The sequence below is a fragment of the Oryzias latipes genome, chromosome 22, assembly GCF_053564925.1.
Source record: "Oryzias latipes strain Hd-rR chromosome 22, Olatipes_Hd-rR_3.1".
NCBI classification, from domain to species: Eukaryota; Metazoa; Chordata; class Actinopteri; order Beloniformes; family Adrianichthyidae; genus Oryzias; species Oryzias latipes.
In genome coordinates, this window is record NC_136258.1 from 22,745,906 (window position 1) to 22,766,362 (window position 20,457).

General features: G+C 38.5%; 1 protein-coding gene across 2 annotated transcripts; it reads left to right on the top strand.

The window, feature by feature from the left end:
- The first annotated feature begins 1,456 nt into the window (after positions 1-1,456).
- On the top strand, positions 1,457-19,777 carry ddhd1a (DDHD domain containing 1a). Of its 2 annotated transcripts, XM_020713426.3 has the most exons (14): positions 1,458-2,696; positions 5,240-5,416; positions 9,912-10,013; positions 11,953-12,081; positions 12,853-13,000; positions 15,334-15,443; positions 15,568-15,674; positions 15,758-16,020; positions 16,495-16,570; positions 16,800-16,949; positions 17,045-17,109; positions 17,191-17,363; positions 18,270-18,467; positions 18,589-19,777. In XM_020713426.3, the coding sequence occupies exons 1-14, from the start codon at positions 1,937-1,939 to the stop codon at positions 18,774-18,776; spliced, it is 2,646 nt and encodes an 881-aa protein (XP_020569085.1). In that variant the 5' UTR covers positions 1,458-1,936; the 3' UTR covers positions 18,777-19,777. The 2 variants fall into 2 exon arrangements, with proteins under 2 accessions (XP_004082530.1, XP_020569085.1); XM_004082482.5 differs by lacking the exon at positions 9,912-10,013 and having other exon boundaries at positions 1,457-2,696.
- Positions 19,778-20,457: the final 680 nt, after the last annotated feature.

Below are 20,457 nucleotides of genomic sequence, written 5' to 3' on the forward strand. Positions count from 1 at the left end.
CATCTGTTTATTTCTGCCTTTTCATCTTGATTCACTTTTGATTTTTTTGTCTATTTCTATTTATTGTGCTTTTAATGATTATTTTAGCCTTTGTTTTGTACATTGTCCTTGGGTTTCTTGAAAGGCACTTTTAAATAAAATTGGTTATTATTATTATTATTATTTGCATTTTTTATACAAACTTTAAATGGGGATTTTTAATGGGGATTTTTTTTAAAAACTCTCCATGAGATTTTTCATATTTTTATTCACAGCTGATTTTTGTAAATATAAGATCTGCAATATCAAAACATCCTGCTAAAGCTTACTTTTTGCATTGGTTGCAAGATATTTGGTGTAGTCAAATAAAACTAGATTAATAAAATACTATTCCAACTGTTATATATTGTGAATAGATACATAATCATGGTACAAAAATATTATTTCAACTGGGTAAAACAGGGAATTCACCAATTAACTGAATTTTCTATGTAGCTCACATAAACTATTTCTGTGGGTTTTTCTCCATCTAGCGTAAAAGATAAATACTGCAGTTTAGCTGAAGGATTTAACGTTCGTAAATTTTTGGACATGCGCGTTCACACATTTTTCACGTGATCTGTGCGTCAGCTGACACGCTGTATGTCTATGCGCTGGACATACGGATGCGAGGGGTTGCCAAGTTTGCAAATTTGAAGTAATTCTTTCTTATATTTTCTTGTGTAAAACCAAACTCCTTTTGAGTGAGTTTACAAAGTTTTATTTTGGCTACTTGTAAAATGTTTGTGTTCAAAACTATACGTTTTCTTTATTTTATCTTAAAAAGTTTGTGATTTAAAATGGAAACACTTATTCAGCTTTAAAAAGCTTTACTTACATTTAGGGTTAATAGTCATTTTAAGTAAATAAACATCAGTTAAAGCCTTAGATTTACACCAAAAAAACTCAACAGGAGGTAATTCATTTTTTTTCTATTTAAATGGTCTTATTATTGAAAGGGGAAAAAACTTAATGTACAGATTTTGTTTTCTTCTCCTATTTTTCTTGCCAGAATTGTTTAGTCCAGATTGACCAATATAGTACTTGGCATTATTTGGGTTATAAAAGTCAGATTAGTTGTATTTTGTGATGGATATGAATACTTTGTTCTATTTCAAGTTTGTTGGTTTTTTAAATAATAAACAAACAAGCTAAGTTTAAATTGTTGAATGGTTGTTTTCCTTGTCTTTTAAATTGTGTTTTAAGGCAGTCATGTTTTTAATCTCCTCGTTAGATTTTCTGGGATTTGTTCACATGACAACAAAAATCTGATTAACTTTTCAGCAGTGTTTGCATGCACTTCAAAGTTGTGCTAATTGAAAAACCCATGTTTTAGTTTTAGTAACTAAAAAGAAAAAGAAAACTGATCAGCAAGTGTGAACCGAGTCGCCGCTCGTAAAGCGTCGCATGTTTTAGAGGTGGTTTGTTTTCCCCGATTGCGCATGCTTGTTTCTGACACCAGATCTGGCAACACCTCAATACTACACGGTTGTCTCTATGCGAGATTTGTTTGTCAACGGACGGGCTGGAAATTCCACGGGGACCTGGGAGCCAATACAGTTTTGTGGTGACAGTTGTGCTACGTTTGTTAAACACGAGTAAAGGCAGTCGATAACTGTTGGGAATTTTGTCACGGGTTCATATTTACTATAGTAAACGAGAAGCGTTTCTTTTTTCCCCCTTAACGGCTTATGCTAGTGCGTTGTCCTTCGTCGTCCAGCCGGCTTCGTTAGCTTAGCTAGCTAGCTAGCTGCGTTGCGCCTATGGGGAGTGTTAAAAAGCGCGTCTACGCGAAGGTTGTTTGGTGCGTTTTACTGGAAAACACTGCTAATCATTACGCTAGGAATATGCATCGCAATCGAACCAGTGGCTACATTGAAGTAAAGTGACAGAAAGAGGCGATACTGTTTTACAAGTTATGAACAGTTTTAATATTAAGTACTCGTGTTTGAGGAAAGATAGCGAAAGTCCGGGAGTCAGTGCCGAGTCCAGCAACAACAACAAGAAGAAGTGGGCTCTGGGGGACGATGTCTTCTGTTGTCACGAGATGAGTTTTGTGGACGAATCGGTGCAGGCGGGGATGTCCTCGGTCCAGTCGGGGCTGGAGGGACACCTGCCGCTACTACACCGCGGCGCTCAGAGCGAGCTGCTGCTGGACCTAAACTCCCCGGAAGCCTACCTCGACGGCAGCCCTTTGGACTTCGCAGACCCCGACAGGAACAACGGCAGCCCCCAGTTCGAGAGAAGGAAGAGGTCCAGGTCCAACAGCTCCAGGCACAGGTTTAATGAAGTCGTCACCGAGCTAGTTCCCGAGGAGGTCCGGTGGTTCTACAAGGAGGACAAGAAGACGTGGAAGCCCTTTCTCGGACACGATTCTCTTAAAATGGAGCTTATGTTTCGGAAATACTGCGAACTGAACCCTTCTTGTTCTGCTGCTGTTCGTCGCAAAGTCAGCGGAGAGCGGCGGGAGAGCGGCAGCACAGGTCCGGAGAGTCCGGAACCGAACGGTGCCGCTGTCCCAGGAGAGACTGCGAGCTGCAGCGCACGTGAAGGCCGTGGTTCCTCTGATGAGAGGGACCCGGACGGCATTGAAATCAACGTAGAACCCGTCTGTGTTCGAGGAGGGCTGTATGAGGTTGACATCAAGGAGAAGGAATGTTTTCCTGTCTACTGGAAGCGTAAGTTTCGTCGCGGTCTATCCTGTCCCTCAGCATCCACCACAAATGCTCTCCTCATGCCATTCTTCCAATGATTGTGTTCATAAACTTTAGACATATTTCATGTTCTGCAGACAACATAAACAGAACTAATGAACAATCGGGTCAGGAAGTGCCCAGCACACATTTCCCCACCCAGCATCAATTCTAAAAACATGAACTAGTTACTTTTTTGATTGAGGAACCTGTTTTCATTTGCTTTCAGCAGCAGTTTTTTCTGTGTTTTTTTAGATTGACAGCTTAATTATTCATCCTGGTCTTGGGAGCAACACAAGAAGTTTGTGCATTGAACTCAGCTGATGTACTTTGAAGATAATTGAGTTTTTAGGTGTTTTTAACATGTTCTTGTTGCATTTTTCTCATGATGGAGGCCATATATTAAGAAAACTAACCCCAAATTTGCATTTCTGAGTACCTGTATTTCTTTTATCAAATTGTTGTGAATCAGGAGCAGACAAAAAAAAATGCTGTGATGAAGGCGCTACAATCGGCAGCCCACAAACTCCCTGCTCCGTTCCAGTCTGATGCATCCACATGCCGACAAATAGATCAATAGACGACTTTGTATTTGTATTTATTTATTTAAGGGACAATGCATACAACAAACGGTGTAGAGTGCTCTAAAAGTAGTGAGACACTCTGTAAATATGCAGGATTGTGGCCTAGGCTAATTTCCATCCTCTGTCCTGTTCTGACCATGGCCAGCCACCTAGAGACTATAGATAAAATAAAATGAGTAAAAGTATAAAAAAGTACATTAGTAACGTAAAATTGCATTAAATAAAATGACATAAAATTAACATAACTCAGATTACATTTAAAACAGTTTCAAATACATCGTTCCCCAAAGTATACATCAATAAAATCGCCAAAATCAGAACTATGACAACTGTGACCACTCCCCCCCCCCCCCCCCCAATGATCTATTTTAACAGTTTTCTGGCATTGTCCCTAAACTTAGCTGTGAGTGCAAGTTTGGTTCTCTCGCAGCCTTGATCTTAATTATTTTGAGAAAGATGGAAGTGTGGAGAGCTCTCGAATGATTTCTGGGATTGTGTTTCAGGATTGAGAGGCTAGAAAGGGGAAAACAGTCTGTCCAAAGCTACTTTTTCTGGAAGGAATAATGCAGTCCCCTCTTGAACTTGCTCTGGTGCCTCTGTTTTGTCTTTTTTTGACAAAGTCCTGAAGTGGGGGAGGAGGCAGACCGTGAAGGATTTTATAGACCAGAATGCAAATCTGCATGTTGAATCATTTTGTTGAAACTCAGTAGATTGTGTTTCCGAACTATTTTACAATTATGGTGGCTTTTAGGCTTTTTGTCCAAAGTTTTCCGAGCTTGTTTGTGAACAGTTTGTAGAGGATTCAGAATGGTTCTGCATGCTGATGCCCAGCTGGTCATACAGTAGGTCATTTATGATGCAATCATTGCATTATAGTACAGCTTAGCAGCTTCCAGAGGTAAGTTGTTTATTATGTGTCTAAAATTTGATCAATTTAATTTTTTCTCATCCAAGCGGACATCTGTAATAGCTCCAATACTGCTCGCCATTTTTTGTTGCCCTGCTAATGTTAGGTTGGGGTTGTAAGGGGCTGTAAGCTAGTGGTTGAGAGAAAGTTTAAACAAATGGATGATAGGATATGAAGGCATGCTTACTCTGCACCAACAGTCAAGTGCCCACAAGTCAGAGGCGGATTTCTAATGAACTCCTGCCACTCTGCAGAAACTATGTCCTAGAAAACAACAGTTTTTTTATTGTTGGTGCTGGCCAAAAACAGCTTATTCATAACTAAAAGACTGCTGAGAATGCTCATCAACATAGATCAAAAGATGATTGGAGTAGCTGCTTTACATTAAAAAAGTCATTTAGAGAATAAATACAACAGGAATGACTTAAAATTGCCTATAACAGTTTGAAAAAATGTATGTATTTTATAGGATGATGTTAATTTGTGTTGGCAAACAACATAAAACACAACTTTAAAAAAAAAGCCCAGTTCATCTTTTCCAAGCAGACATGAACCAGCGAGTTCTTATCACAGCTTCTCTACTGTCCCTGCCTAAACATTAAAGTGGGCCTCCTTATCTCTAGGGGAGTCTGCAGATGTTTTGGAGTGTTTTTTTCTTTCATATAGCTCATTCAGCAAAGTCAGAGCTCTGTCTTCAAAGTGTGACTAATTTAAGATTTAAAATTATACTCCTATTCAGTCCCATAGGAATGAAGTCAGAATGGTGTTAATGTAATTCTAGACTGTAATCAAACATGGCCCGGCACAGTTAAACACCAAAGTGTGATCCCCGTGGGTTGTCAGACTAATTTAGTCAGTTCATTGTATGTCACATGCAGCACACCCTGAAAATGAGTCAGTCTCTTCCAAGTCATTGTCTTGAAGTTGTTACTTACAATAAATCCCCCCAGAGTTGCATGCGGGTCTAAAAGGCACACACAGCTGTCCACAAGGTTTCCAGGAATATGTAGCTGACTGTAAAGTTCATCTTTAAACAGAACAAGACCATATTCCTGTGATGAGAGGCCAGTGGTTTATTGATGGGACGTGGCTCCCGCTGGAGGAGGAGGAGAGCGACCTGATTGAGGAAGAGCATCTGAACCATTTCCGAGGACAGCAGATGCAAGATACCATTGAGACGGATTTAGTGGTCAAAACAGTTGATAGCAAAGATGGTAAGTACCAAGTAAAGATGAGAGGAAAGTTGTTGAAATATTATGTTAACATAGAAAACTCCAAACTGTCCTTGGACAGCACATCTGTTTTCAAGGCAGAATTCTTGTTTTTATGGACTCTCTCCTTGCTTTAAGCTATGCACACACCAGCTATCTGATGCGCGTTTAAGAAACTCACCTTTAGCTCATTCTTGAATGCAACTGGACGAACAGGGAGGGACTTGCAAAACGATGCGTGAACGCAAGAGATTTGAACGCAGACGCCCCAAAACACACATGTACGCGTGTTTACCCAGACACTTCATTGGAAGTGGTCGCTTGATGGCATGTTGCTGAGCCCGGTGTGACCGTAGCTCAAGAGTTAAAACCCTTAATGATTCACTTGTGGCTGTTTATAAATGTCTCGATAAACAAACATAATAGTTTGGTAGAAAAAGCATCCAATACTGTTTTTTGTCAAAAATGTGTTTAAAACAAAAAAAAAACCCGCCTAAACAGTGACAGAAAAACTAAGCTATGAAACGAGCAGTGAGGGTCATAAAAGATGAATTCTGAGACCTTACTCCAGTTAGTGTCAGAACAGAGTAAGGAAAAATTGTCCGGTCCTTCCATTCATTTCTGTTCAGGGTTCACCGTGTCGTTCCTTCTGGGTAAAAAAGATGCATACCGTACATTCTGGCACGTCCCTTTCCTGACGGCTTTGCTTTAGGCCTCCTCTGATCTGCTGTCCTGTTAAAGCATCTTGTTCCACAAGAACCTCACAGGACAATAATGTGTGGGAGTTTCCCCAAGAAAATGCAGCACCTTTTAAATTCACTTACATTCAATTAGAATGATTGATGGCATTTGTTAAAACACTTTGTGTTGCAGGTAAATGTTTAGAACTGAAACAAAAAAGAAAAAAGAAATGATGTGCGTGTTCACACGGCGTACACAACTATCTAGGTCTTTGCACTTATGTTTCAGATCTCATCTGACACAATGCTTTTGAATTAAAAAAAGATGCTAAAACTACATTTTAAACTGTTATTCAAAAGACACCATAATGGAGCGAGCATACTAAAGTGGTCACAAGAGCTTCTCTTTATCAATATTTATATTTTATTTGTATCTTTTTGCTCTTTTTACTCAGATAAAACTAAACTCCTTCTGGAAATAATGCAGTGATTTGACATTCCAACATGACCAGTGAAAGATCTGAATGTAGCGAAAAGCACTCAGATTTTCATTAAGTGTCATGGAGTTGACAGATTTGCCTGCCCCTTTAATAGGCAAAACACAGACTGCTTCTGCTAAAGACAATGTACACTTTGCACTGAGAAAGTAAACCTCTTTTGAAGCATAATAATTGGACTCATTGTCATTTTATTCTGCTGTTGAAAAATTTAATCCTTTTTTAAGAAAAAAAAAAAATCTAACAAATAGAAGAAAAATATTGCTTCTTTCTATGCAGACTGTTTTCCACCTTTATATTTATCAGAGTCTTAGATTCCATTAATTCACTTTCTTTGGGCTGATGTTACAAACAGCCTCAACACAGGAGTACTTTATCTTGGAGCTAATAATAAGATGGTCTTAGAGTGGAGCTGAAGATAGCTTAAAGCACATTACTAAAGATAAATTGATTATAAAAAAGATATATGACAGCCTACATTACTCTGTGCATGCACTGTCTGGTTCTATTTTACCCTCTAATAGTCTTTTTTTCCCCCAGTGTTCCTCTGGGTGGAGCTGGCTATATAATAAGGAAGCACAGTGGTTCCATATTTTCTTAAAACCTGTTTTCCTAGTATGTTTGATTTAACGAACTGGGTTTGAAATTATGAAATGCTAAATGGAGTTTGCTACCTACTTAGAAGGTCCCAGGCACTTTACAGCCACCGTCCCATTCACCCACACACATTATATGCGGCTCCACTGTCTGACGCTGGCGCCAACCTATAACCACCAGGACCAGTGTGGGGTTCAGGGTTCAAGAACTTGCAATCTTCCAGGTCGAGGTCGGCCGCTCTTATTTCTGCACTACAGCCACCCCTAATAATGTATAATTAATATTAATACTTGAAATCCTCTCAGTGTCTATTGAATTTATTTAATAATCTTCTTTTAAAGCAACATTTTCAGGCAAAAAACTGCTTTTTTATGTCAATTTTAATGTAAGATTTCACAAATTAACTAATAAAGCTTGATAAAAGGGGGTAAAGCTTTGAATGTGTCAAGGAAGGTCCAGAAAGGAGTAAATGGGACTCATGTACTTCTAATTCAGCCACATTAATTGGAATACCACGTGACACTGTATGTAGGATGACTTGAAATAAAATGAAATAATCTGTAAATTGAATGTTATTGTCATCACTGGTTATTATGGTGTCATCTAATCCAGTTGCTGCAGCACCATGTGTTTTGATAAACGTTGGGTCTTTAAATCAGCTGTTTATTCTGATAAAGGGCTAATAATAACAGTTTTTCTTGTATTAGTGGAGAGCACAGGGTTTTGACCTTTTCACCTCAGTGAAGTGCACAAGAACCATAATCTACTCACCTGAAAGCACTTGTTTTATGGATCCATTAGCTTTATAATGTCCACATGAATATTATTAAAAGCTTTTTCCAGTAAACAGAATAGGAGTAAGCTGAGCGGCAGCATTTCCCCTCCTCCATCACCTTACTCTGCTTTTGCCTGGAAACACTGCTGACATTTGCAAGTCTGAACTCTGGTTATCAGAATCGCTGAGTTCAGTCTGACACCGGTAGATTTCTCTGTTTTGATGAACAAATCCCACTGATGTCAGCCTAGATTTATATACTTATATGTTGTTTATTTAATTTATATAGGCATTTTTTTAAAGTTACTTTTTTTATTAATTTTAGATAAAAAAATATATTAGTTTCAATTATTTCAATGCTAAAAAGCCATTATTGTATGAAGTTAATTTGCTTCAATAGATCTATTTGGTTCTTTCTAAGTGCTTTACATGAAAAACCAATGTAAAGTGTAGCCACCAGTCAGTATTCTCTCATTTCATTTTTTCATATATATTTTTATATTTTGAAGGCTCCATCAGCATAACGCAACACTGCTTTAGATATTTGTGGCTGTTTGGATGGGATCTGTCTTCGTATGTAGGCCACTCAGCAAAAATCGGTATCTGAAGGAAAACAGCAAAAGGTGCTGAACATTGGATCTAAAACATTTTTCATGTTTTCATTTCAAAACAATGTGTTATTTATAGTCTTAGAGGGCAATCCTGTTGAAATAGTTGAAGTCTTTGTGCAGTGCAGTCTTGTTGTTAACAGTAAGTTTTATCAATGATAATGTGACTCATGCCCATGGAGATTCTCATGATAGTGTGACTTTGTCATTGATAAGACACTCTTAATAATGAGAAGTTTATGTGATGTATTCAGATTTTTGGTCTTAACTTTAGATATATATATATATATTTTATCTCTGGGAGTGTCATGTTTTCCTTAAACATACATTTTTGGGTCAGTTGATTTTAAAATACCGGTATGTTAATATTTATTTTTATATTTGCCTAAACTGCTTTTTAAAAACTCTTGAAGGCTGAGGATATTTGACTGATTAACATTTTCTGTTTCAACAGCTCCAGGCAAGACCAAAATAATCTGCCGCCTACGTATTTCTTGACAAATCCAAATTTAAGATGTCTTAACTGTTTGCCAATGCAATGATAAACTGTCTATAATAAAAATATATAAATGTGAGCCATATCCAAACACAGTTTATAATGTGCTGTCCTTTTTAACAGTAACCTGGTAACAATGCTCCATGCTAGGCTAGCATGTTGTAGATCAATGTTTCCCAAACCCAGAGCTCAGGACTCTCTGACCTGCAGGTTTTTCTACGTTTCTCAGCACACACATGCTTGTGATCATGATCTGTTCCCTGCAGACTTTCCTTAAGACCTCAACAAGGCGTCTTTAAATACCCACTCCAATGAAAATGATGTTTTTAACATGTTCTTGTGGCTTTTTTCTGATAATGGAGGACATATATTAAGAATATTAACTCCAAATTTGCATTTCTGAGTATTTTGTTATTCAAATTGTTGTGAATCAGGAGCAGACAAAAATGTCGTTTGAAAAAGAGCTTATTTATGACGCAGAAAGGGGTCTGTCCCAAAACGGGGAGGGGAAGAGGAGATAGGGATGCTCAGTGCCAACACGGTCCCACCTAAAACTCAGAGACAAACTTCCAATAAACCACTACTTCTCTGAAGAAACTATGTACTAGAAAATGACAGTTTTATTCAATTTTGGCTATAAAATGCATAGTCATAATTGAAAGAGCACTGAAAAATGCTTTAAATAGATCAAAAGGTGATCTCTGAAACTAAGTAGGGTGACAAAACGACACGTACAAGCAGGCTGATGAGCCCTGAGGACGGGGTTTTGTAAACACTGTTCTAGATGATGTTTGTGTGAGTGACACTGGAATGATGGCCGTTACTCACTCTTTGTTGGTTGTTAGTTCTCTTCCACCTGCCCCCTTTCTACCTCCCTTTTCTGTTCAAATGGAGTGGATATCAGACGAGTGCTAAAACTAGATGTCACAAGCGCAAACGCTGCCAAGGTACTGTAAAATGCCAAGTTCCTGTTTACTTCTGCTTTAGTAGTTTTTCTAGATTTAACCCTCTCCTTTTAGATTATAGGTCTCTTGTGGTTCACATTTTTTATATCTTTTTTTACACTAGACCTAGGCTCAGTTAGAAATTCAGTGATTCAAATGGAAACCAAGCAGTTTTTTTTTCTTTTTCAGTTTTTCATTGTAGCTTTAACTGGGCCTAGTTGCTAGAACCCTCTTTTTGTGCTGTGATCCAGAATTTGGAACTGCTGTTGCTTGTTTCTGCTTCCTGGAATGGTGAGCACACAACATGGTTCCCCCCCAACAACAAGGACCATACCCCCCCCATAATGAAGCAGATTCTCAAGAAAAATCAAACCTGCTTTACTGCTTTTTTTTATTTTTCCATCCAGCTTGTTTATCAGCCACTATTTATCTCGTTTTTTTTGGAGTCAAAGTAACTTTAATGAACAGCAGCTCAACAGAGAGCTTTGAACATGGCTCTCCATTGAAAACCAGTTGATGAGCCCCACAGAAGAGTCTTTGTACTTTCACTATTACAGGCCTGAACATGTTGTGTGCATTCAATCCCTTTGGGTCTATTCTTTTATTTCTGGGGGTGTGAATAGAAAAGCTCCACAGCCTGTATGCTTATCCTCTAACATATCCAGGTGTCCATTAGGCTTCAATCCTTGGGCAGCAAGCAGACTTCAGAGACGATAAAGACCCTCAAACCTTTATTTTATCAAAGTACCTCATCCAGCAGCCTTGTAGGCTTTATTGCCAGAGACCGATGACAAAATCCTCATGGCGCGCCTTCAGTTGCCAAAACAGAAATTATCAGAAATTTTGCTCTCAAAATGAAACCACCGCAGCCCCAGGGTGCTGCCACAACCTGAAAGTCAATATTTAGCAAATTTTCCCAACAATAGAAAAACTAGTTAACTTAAATATGTGACCCATATACATGCAGACAATTATTACTCCAACCAATGAGAAGAAAATGTAAACACTAGTAGTGTCCATTGTGCTAATCTATGGTTGTTTTTTTAAAGTAAAAAGAGATGTTTTGCTGGTTTAAATAATCAAATTTGTGTTTTGTGAGGACAACGTTAAAGTTTCACCTCGTGGGAATTTCAAAAGACCCAGGAAATAATCTTTATGATTTAGGTTCTAAAAAGTCTGGACGAATTTGCAAAATTAAAACTCTACTATTCAGCCTTTATTGTTTAAGCTTTGAAACCCATAGATTGGTGCATTTTTCTAACAGCTTAGCTGTATTTTTAGGCTTTCATTACCAGTTTGAGTTCATTTCAAAGAGCTGTCACTGTCTGCAACACAAACCCCGTCATCTTAAAGCATTTCATCCAAATGATCTTGACTGAACAGGTTATTTTATGGGCAAGTGGCAGAGCAAAAAAAAAAAAAAAAGGCCAGTTCCTATTTATAACTCTTTGCTTTTTTGAGGTGTCCTATTGTTGTAAATCGGCTCTTACTTGGCTTAGTCATTAAGCAACATACTGAGGCAAAAACATTTACAAATGTTGGTCAGGAACTGCATTTATTTTTTATTTTTTATGCAGTCGTGCGAAATTCACTCAATCTGAGAGTTTTCCAAAAAGATGACGAGCAAGAGCTGAAATTTGCAATCTCACTGTTTTATGTTTAATTTCTGCAGATCAATGCCACAGTCTGCATTTGATTGAGCTATTTGAAGAAATGGGTCAAGATTAGCTATTTTTGTGCTCCTTTTTGCTATAGTAGCGATGTGTACTTATTATGTCTCCTTTTAATTTCTGCAGTGTCTCAGTGGATACAACTGATCTTTTCTCCTTGTCAGTGTCCCCTTGCCTTCCCTTCTCTCTGCCAAACTACCCTCCACTGAAACCATTTCACCTTTCATTTAGTTAAATACATTTCTCACTTCTCTTTCTCTGCCCTTCTGCAGCCATCCACAGTCTGAAGTTGAGCCGGACCCACGTGGATTGGCACAGCGTGGACGAAGTCTACCTCTACAGTGATGCTACCACCTCCAAAATTGCACGCACTGTCACCCAAAAACTGGGCTTCTCTAAAGGTCTAGAAATATATCTGTAGCTTTTTTTTTAAAGACTCGCACCACCATTCACACATTGTTTTTTTTTGTTTTACTACTTTCTAACTTTATTTAAAACATTTCTGAGACAGAAATTAAAGTTTTTAATGAGCATGTTTGAGTTTATAGTTATGTTTCTGTTTCTTGGTTACCCTTAACCCATTGTGCCCATCTACTGATTCAAAGTTAAATGAATATATCTGTAACTGCATTCAAAAAGTTTGATCATCTTCTTTTTATTACCCAGTGCTAGTTTCAAAAATCTTACATTTTTCTAAGCCTATGGATTTTTTGGGGTCACATAAAGTTCCCTTGTGTTGCCTCTATGCCATTCCTAGGTCTAAATTTGATAAAATAACCAAATTTTTTAATCAACAGATTGTTAGAAATATTATTACATAACAATAACGAATTTGATTAACAATAATATTCTAAATCTCTTGTCTAAGTATTGCTCTGTTAGAAAGTATAGCTCTGTTCTGCTCTGCGAGTTTGAGTCCTATTACTTGACATCCCCATGAACGGATTAAGTAAAGCTATGATTACAAGTGGTGCCAAACACTCTCAGGTCACAGTCTCAACGGGAGTCTCACCTGGCTTACCCACTGACCTGGTTAGACGGTACACTTTAGTAACCAAAAAGTTATTTTTAGTTTATTAAAGTTGTTTAGGGAAAGTTTGAGTTTTTTTAGCAGTTTGCATTAAAAAAAAACACCATAAAAAAGTTTCTTGGACTTTGTGTTTGTATTTCAGCATCAAGCAGCGGCACACGGCTCCATCGGGGTTACGTTGAAGAGGCCTCTCCAGAGGATAGACCCCCCCACACAACGCACATTGTCTTTGTGGTGCATGGGATTGGGCAAAAGATGGATCAGGGGCGCATTATTAAAAACACTGGAATGTGAGTTTCACTTCTTTAAAATGCTGTTTCATGTAAAATTTTGTTGTGTGTATAAACCTGGTGCTTAATCCCTATTGAATGCACAGGTCGGGTTTCAAGTTCAAAATGATCAAAATGAGCTTTCACCACTTTCTGTTTAAAATACATTATATTTAAATCCAGTGCAAAGATGTTCTTAACCAGCCAACAGAATAAATCTGTCATTTTCCTTTTGCTCCTGTGTTTTTCCTGCTTTTTCACTTCACAACTGTGTCCCAAGCAGAAATTCTTTTTACTGTCTTGTTCTCAGACCTGTTGGAAAAGTTTCTAATTAGGAAAACAATTTTCCTCCTTAAATAAGTTATTGTCATATATAGTATTTTCCCCTAATGGCAGGTATTCTGTATATATTATTCTGTGAAAGTGTTCTCCCATCTGCCCTTACTTGTATTTAAACTCAAGTGACAACCTATTGATAACCCATCAGGCGTAAAATGACATCGACCCACTTTTTCTTGTAATAACAAAAAGGGAAGCCTTTCCACGAGGAAAGGAGTTGTCTTTTAATTATGCCGTTTTCAGCCCAAACCAAAAAAACCTGTGTCGTTTTCTAGGACATAGTTTCTGCAGGGCAACAGTAGTTCATTAGAAATTCACCTGAGTTTTTGCAGGACCATTGACATGGAGTAAGCCTTCCCATCATCCCCTTGTTTATAAGCTCTCCCTCTAACTTACAGCCCCTCACACTCTCAACCTAACATTAGCAGTGCAACAAAAATGATAAGCAATATCAGAGCTATCCAGGCTTACAGTTTAGAGGAAAACAAGGTGTAGGTGGATCTATTTGACTACAAATGGATTCATTAGAATGGACAAGAGCAGGGAGTTTGTGGCCCTCCTATTGTAGTTTGTATGTAAACTAAAAGTGTTTTTCAACTGCATTTTTTCATCTCCTCCTGATTCACCACAATTGAAAAAAGAAATACTCAAAAATGCAATTTTACTCTTAATTTTCTTTATATATGTCCTCCATCACGAGAGAAAAAAGCTACAAGGACAAAGCTCCATTTCCTTGGAGTGGGTCTTGTTGTATTTCTAGACCCTGGTTTGTACACTGGAGTTAAGCTGGAAGTAGAACGGACCATTTCAAAACTGCTCCAAAGAGATGGTAGAATAAAATTCACCAGAATCTTTTAGAATTAAGAGTTCTTTTTACCTGACCCGGTGTCAGTTTTGCATAATGCTGTCAGACTTTGTCATTCGATAAAGAAACCTGATCCTTCACTCTAGAAAACGTCACCTCCGCTCTGGCGTCCGGTGGCACACCTTTACACCTTTGCGCCAACGCTTTGCATTGTTCTTGTATTTCATGGAAACTTCTTCCATGAAGATCTTTACCACTTATCCTGAGCTGATCTGAAGTTTAGAGCTCTGTAATGGTTGACTTTGGAAGAAGTTGGTGACTTTTGCGGTCTTCCACTTTATGACTGAGTTGTTGTCATTCTCAATCACTTCCCCTTGTTATAACACCACTGTGTACCATTGCAGTCAGTGCTGTTTACAGTAACTTAGCGATTCAGAACTATAAAAGCAAATGTTGTATAAGCCGTGACTAAAAACTGACCCTTGTTTGACGAAAGCTACCAAAAAGAAAGCCACATCAATGTGTTTCTGTCCCTCAAAGTGAGCACTTGGTTGTTGTAGCAGCTTTGACTGAGCAGGCAAAGTAGACCAAGTCAAACACATTAAGCTTGACTCTTCCTGTGGATTACACTCCACAAACTGAGCCAAGAGAAAAGATCAGCTTCACATGCCTGAGCTCTTCTATGTGATGTTAGAATTTGGTCCAGATAGTTTTTTGAGAGTCAATAAACGAAAATGGTTCAAGGTCTAGTTGCCTTGGAACCTACAATAATCAGAAGGTTTGGTTGCATTTACATGCCAAGGTTAATAGAACAAAACAAACATGACAGCTTTGAAAACCATATGATTACAACACTGAAAGCTTCCGCGTTGACGTTCTTCAGACAACATGAAACTGCTCTGTCTAAACATCCAGAGCAGGTGCCCCATACACAGAGCAGCTGAAAGCCTCCTTCTGTTTGCATTTACCCATCAATGTATACGCCTCCCTCTCTGTGCTTTTATTGTCCCTGCAAACTGGAAGAGCAACATTAAGCACTGCTAACACACACCCCTTTTTACGCACACGTAATAGGAGAAGCCGCATAGCTGAGCCGAATATGGATCGCTCTTTAATTGTTTTCGAAAAAGCACATACTGATCCAAAATGATATTTAAAAATATATGTATATTTTGGTGTAAAGTGGTGTGTATTTTATCCTTTCTTAAAGGTTGAGGGAAGGTGTAAGGAAGATGGAAGACAAGCACTTTTCAAAACACAAAGACGAGCATGTGGAATTCCTTCCTGTCGAGTGGCGTTCAAAACTCACTCTAGATGGAGGTTTGTTCATTTTATTTATTGTAATCAGATATGTATTGTATATACCTTTAGATATAATCAAAGGAACTAAACGATGTGGGTTGTCAGTGTTCTACATGTTTATTCTTTGACGTTGTTTTCATAGATACAGTAGAGTCGATCACACCAGACAAAGTCAGAGGACTGAGAGACCTCCTGAACAGCAGTGCCATGGATATTATGTACTACAACAGCCCTCTTTATCGGGACGAAGTGAGTTTACATTTTCCGAAGCTGTCATGAATCCGTCCGTCTCCATTTTCTGTTCAAAACCTCGTCGTGTTCTTCCCCCCAAGATCACCAAGGGCCTCACGCAGGAGCTGAACAGACTGTACTCACTCTTCTGCTCTCGGAACCCGGAGTTTGAGGAGAAGGGCGGCAAAGTGTCCATCGTGGCTCATTCCCTTGGCTGTGTCATCACCTATGACATCATCACAGGCTGGGATCCCGTGCGCTTCTGTCTGCAGGAGCATCGTGCAGTAGAGGAGGAGACGGATTTGCGGTGGATGTCCTACGAGGAGAAGCAGCTGTTGCAACAGCTGAAAAACACACGCAGTAGGTAGGAACTTGCTTGCATGCCGCGGGGACTTTCAGGTGTTACATTACTAGCTTGTTCAAGCCTTTTAACTTCAAAGGTATGCACATTTTTTTCACCCATAATTCAAAAGAATATTCCATTCTCAATTTGCAATTCAATATAAAAACTTAAAATTCAATCTTACATTTTAAAAATATTTTTTTAAATATAAGCTAATACACCGGTACAGTAATTGTATTTTAAGTTGTCATGGGTTTTTGGTACTGTAGTACCGTAGTTCTGTAGTTGCATGTCAATGTTGAATTTAGTCATGCACTTCAAAAATGCATTTAGCATTTTAACTTAAAATGTGTTGCATTGTAATTTGCCATGGTGTTTTGGTCAAAATTCAAGAGAAATTGTAAATTCAGAAGTAAAGGTCATTTATAGCCAGATTGTTTGACTGTGGATTTTGTTTTGCTTGATCTTTAAATGATCTATGATTTATCTTTACAGGTTATTAGACTTGGAGAATCAGCTTGTAGCTCTCGAGGCCTCGAGGCCTTCAGTCCCTCCAGCTCTCAAATTTAAGGTTAGATTATTCTTTTTGGTTTACGTTGCATGTAACTATCACAATGTTGTACTGCAAATAGTTAGCAAAAGTATTTTCCTGTTTGTAAAAAATGTTTGTCTTCTGTTGCCCAGTTCATTAACAAAGTGAAATCAATCTGACATGTGAATAAAAGAAGTTCTATGTACACAAAATTGTGACAATAAAGTTGAATGTGTTCTGTTTGTCTTCTGATTCTCTTCCTGAATAGGTGGAAAACTTTTTCTGTATGGGTTCTCCCTTGGCCGTGTTTTTGGCACTGAGAGGGATCCGTCCAGGCATCAGCTGCCATCAAGACCACATCTTACCCACCTCCATCTGCAGCCGGCTCTTCAATGTCTTCCACCCCACAGACCCTGTGGTCGGTGTCGCAGTTTTTCATTGACTTTGTTGGAAGGACAGTCATCATGTCTGTACTCATCATCAGCTTGCTCAAGTTTGAACTGTTGTGTTTAGGCATACAGGCTGGAGCCGCTCATCCTAAAGCATTACAGTAACATTGCACCTGTCCAGATACACTGGTAAAAACTTATTTTTTATAGTAATCTTGTTTTTTTTATCATGGTTTCATAGATATATTTATTTGGTTTGGGTTTTTTTAGGTCTAGTGCCACTAACCCTACACCCTATGATGAAATCCGGCCTTCATTCCTAAACCCTGTGAAGGATCCACCATCTGACACGGAGAGCATTCCCAGCCCAAGCACGTCTCCCGTCCTTCTCCGTAAGAACTATGGAGAGTCCATCACCAGCTTGGGAAAGGCGAGCATACTCGGTAAATTGTTATGACTAGAAAAACCTTGCTTTGTCTTTTTTGATGTGCCACAACAGATGATCTTGTACAAATCAGCTTGTACGTTGTAGGGACATCAAGTTCTTTTATTCTTTCATGTACATACACAAGATTTTTTTTTAAATTTTTGTCAGACAAATGATAAATGTTAAAGATATAGTTCACAATGACATGTTTTTAAAACCGAACATAAATCTGAGACAGATTTTTGGTTCACCAAAAGATATTTAAAGAATACAGAGTAAGCCTTGTGGAAATGCGTATGCTGGAGAAACTGGATTAACATTCAACTCAAGAAAAAGGTAGCAGAATGTGAGAATGAAACAACAAGAAGACACCAAATCAAAGCAGAAGAAGCAGAGCAATGGAAACCTCATGTTAGGGATATTAAATATTTGCAAAATAACCAATCACAACACGGACAGGGACTGAAGTAGAGGAGGTCAGAGGGCAAACGTGCCGTCTTTTCTCCATGGACCACAACCAGACGGATGGGCCGCGGTCACTCAGACTCGACAGTGTCTCAAGGGCCACGCCCAACAGTGACACGTTAACCAAAACTTTCTGAGGAAGACTGTAGAACAGTGTTCAAAACATGTCAAAGTAAACATCTTTTCCTCTCCATTTGGATGACAAGAAGAAAAAAAAATCTGCGTAAAGTACCTTGATTTGAAGAATAAATGCTGCTCTCTTCCTCTTATCCCCTAGTATTGAGTCAACAGTGCCATCAAGTGGCGTAAGGACTCCTCCCTATGAGCATGTTTTGAAAATACTTAAATATGATCTAACTTGCTATAAAGATTTAACTGTTTTCTGCTGTGACTCTGTTTTTAATTCACCTGCCTCTGATTTTTTCCCCCCTAATCTTCCCGTAATCTTCACGCGCAGGAGCTGCAAGTATAGGGAAGGGCATCGGCGGAATCCTCTTTTCCCGTTTTTCCCGCTCCAACAGCCAGCCTTCGGTGTCTTTAGGACTTGAGGGAGGGCCAAACTGTGAGGAAGAGGAGCAAAGTCGCACTGAAAGCCAATCAGCTTATGGCCTCTCCACTATGATTCGACCCATGTCCCCTACCGCTGACACATCATGTGAGTTTATTCGCTCATCCATCCGTACCTTATCACTTGAGTCTGAATCAAGTGTTGATCTTCCTTCTAGAGACCATCTGGATGATATTAATGTGCATGAATTGATCCTTCTGTCTTGCAGTGGAGCTGGAGAGACGGATTGATTTTGAACTCCGGGAGGGTTTGGTGGAGAGCCGCTACTGGTCAACAGTGACCTCACATACAGGCTACTGGTGCTCACACGATATTGCACTCTTTTTGTTGACCTTTATATATAAGCAGAAGTCAACAATCTCTGCCCCGTTAGAAGACACTCCAGAGTCGGACTGAGGCCGAACACACGAGTTCAACATGTTACAACCCACCACACATCTGAAGGGTGTTGTGTTACACCATAGGCATTTGGTTTCTCATGGAAAAACTCTGATTTCATCTAACAATTTTCCATCCTAAGACTTTTCCAAGACTGTTAGCATATTTTGTTGACCAGCTCTTTTAATATCTTTGAAATTAATATTCAGAAGATGACATAAGGCCTCATGTTTTTGCTGCTTTTGGTTCAGCTTGTGCGCATTTGCTAACCCATAAGGGGACAACATTAGGCCAGAAACATTGAACTGACTGCTTGTTAAATTTAGAAGAAGGGACTAATGATTCCAACGCATGGATGTTTTGCAATCAATGGAGGAAAAAAAAGACTTCATTCCCTGCCTCAAGTCAAACAGCTGCAGCCTGTTTTTTTGTTAATCAGTGCTTGAATCCAAACAGTCCGAAGCTTTGTGACGTCTTCGTCTGGTTCAGCCAATGAGGCTTCGAGCTGTGTGTCTAAATGTCTGTTACCCATTTATGAGAGAACAAATGTTTGTTGCAGAAATGTTTAGTTCTTGAAATATTTAGTTACTACTAGTGGGAAAATGTAATGCTAACAAAGAAAATGCAATGCCTTTTGAAATCTGCCAAAAAGAGCCAGTCATAAATATGTTGTTTTTTTTCCACAAAAAAAAAAGAAAAACAAGGCATTATCCCTTTAAAATTATGATTGCAATATAAGGAAATGAACACTTTTGAAGCTCATGTAACTTCTGAGATGCATTTAAAACTAATATAACCACAGTTGATTTTTATACAGAAAAAGAAAAAGGATCACTTTAAAGAACTGCACTCAACCACAATCCACGCTTCTGTAATGATTATAAATTATGAAGAGACTTTCTTTTTTATTGAATCTTTTTATCAATGTCCAGATGAAATCAGTGGTACTAGATGTATTTTTCTGGAACAAAAAAAGTATTTTTCATAGTGATTTGTGGAAATAAACTTGGAAAAAATCAGTTTGGACAAAGGATCTTGTGGCCAAATAAAAGTAGTGACTTAGCTGCCTTAGTAATATTTACCCTAATTAAGTCCAAATTGATTAATCATCGGAGGGGAGCTAAATTCATTTTATTTTATAGCATTAGTAATGCATTCCACACAAAAGTAAACTATGTTCTTTATTATTTTCCTTGTCACCAACTTGCACTTTCCCTTTTCAGAAAAGCTTGATGAAAAGACTTCATTCTTAATAATTTGCAACTTGCCTCTCATGTCAAGCAATTGCATTAGTTCAACATCTGAACAAGTCAAAGGGCAAATTCATTTTCGACTTTTCTTTTCATTCAGGTTTATCAAAGCAATACATTAAATGAACACAGCAGGAATTTATGCTAGGTGCAATCTCAAACATGGTAGCAAACCTTTAAAAAAGTAAGAAGTTGTTCTCCGTGCCAATGCTCATGTACTTCTGAACTACCTTTTTCTCATCTAAATGAACACTGAACTCCCCTTTGGTTTACATTCCACACATTAGATTTTTACTAGTGTCAAATTGAAGTCACCCTGTTAATGTTCTCATGGAGTTCATGTTAGTTTTGATTGTTAAAACTGCAGCTTTATTGTGCAGTAGTATTATTTGTTTCTAATCTAGTCCATTATTGTTTGATGTTTGAACCATGTTTGCTTCGGCATACTC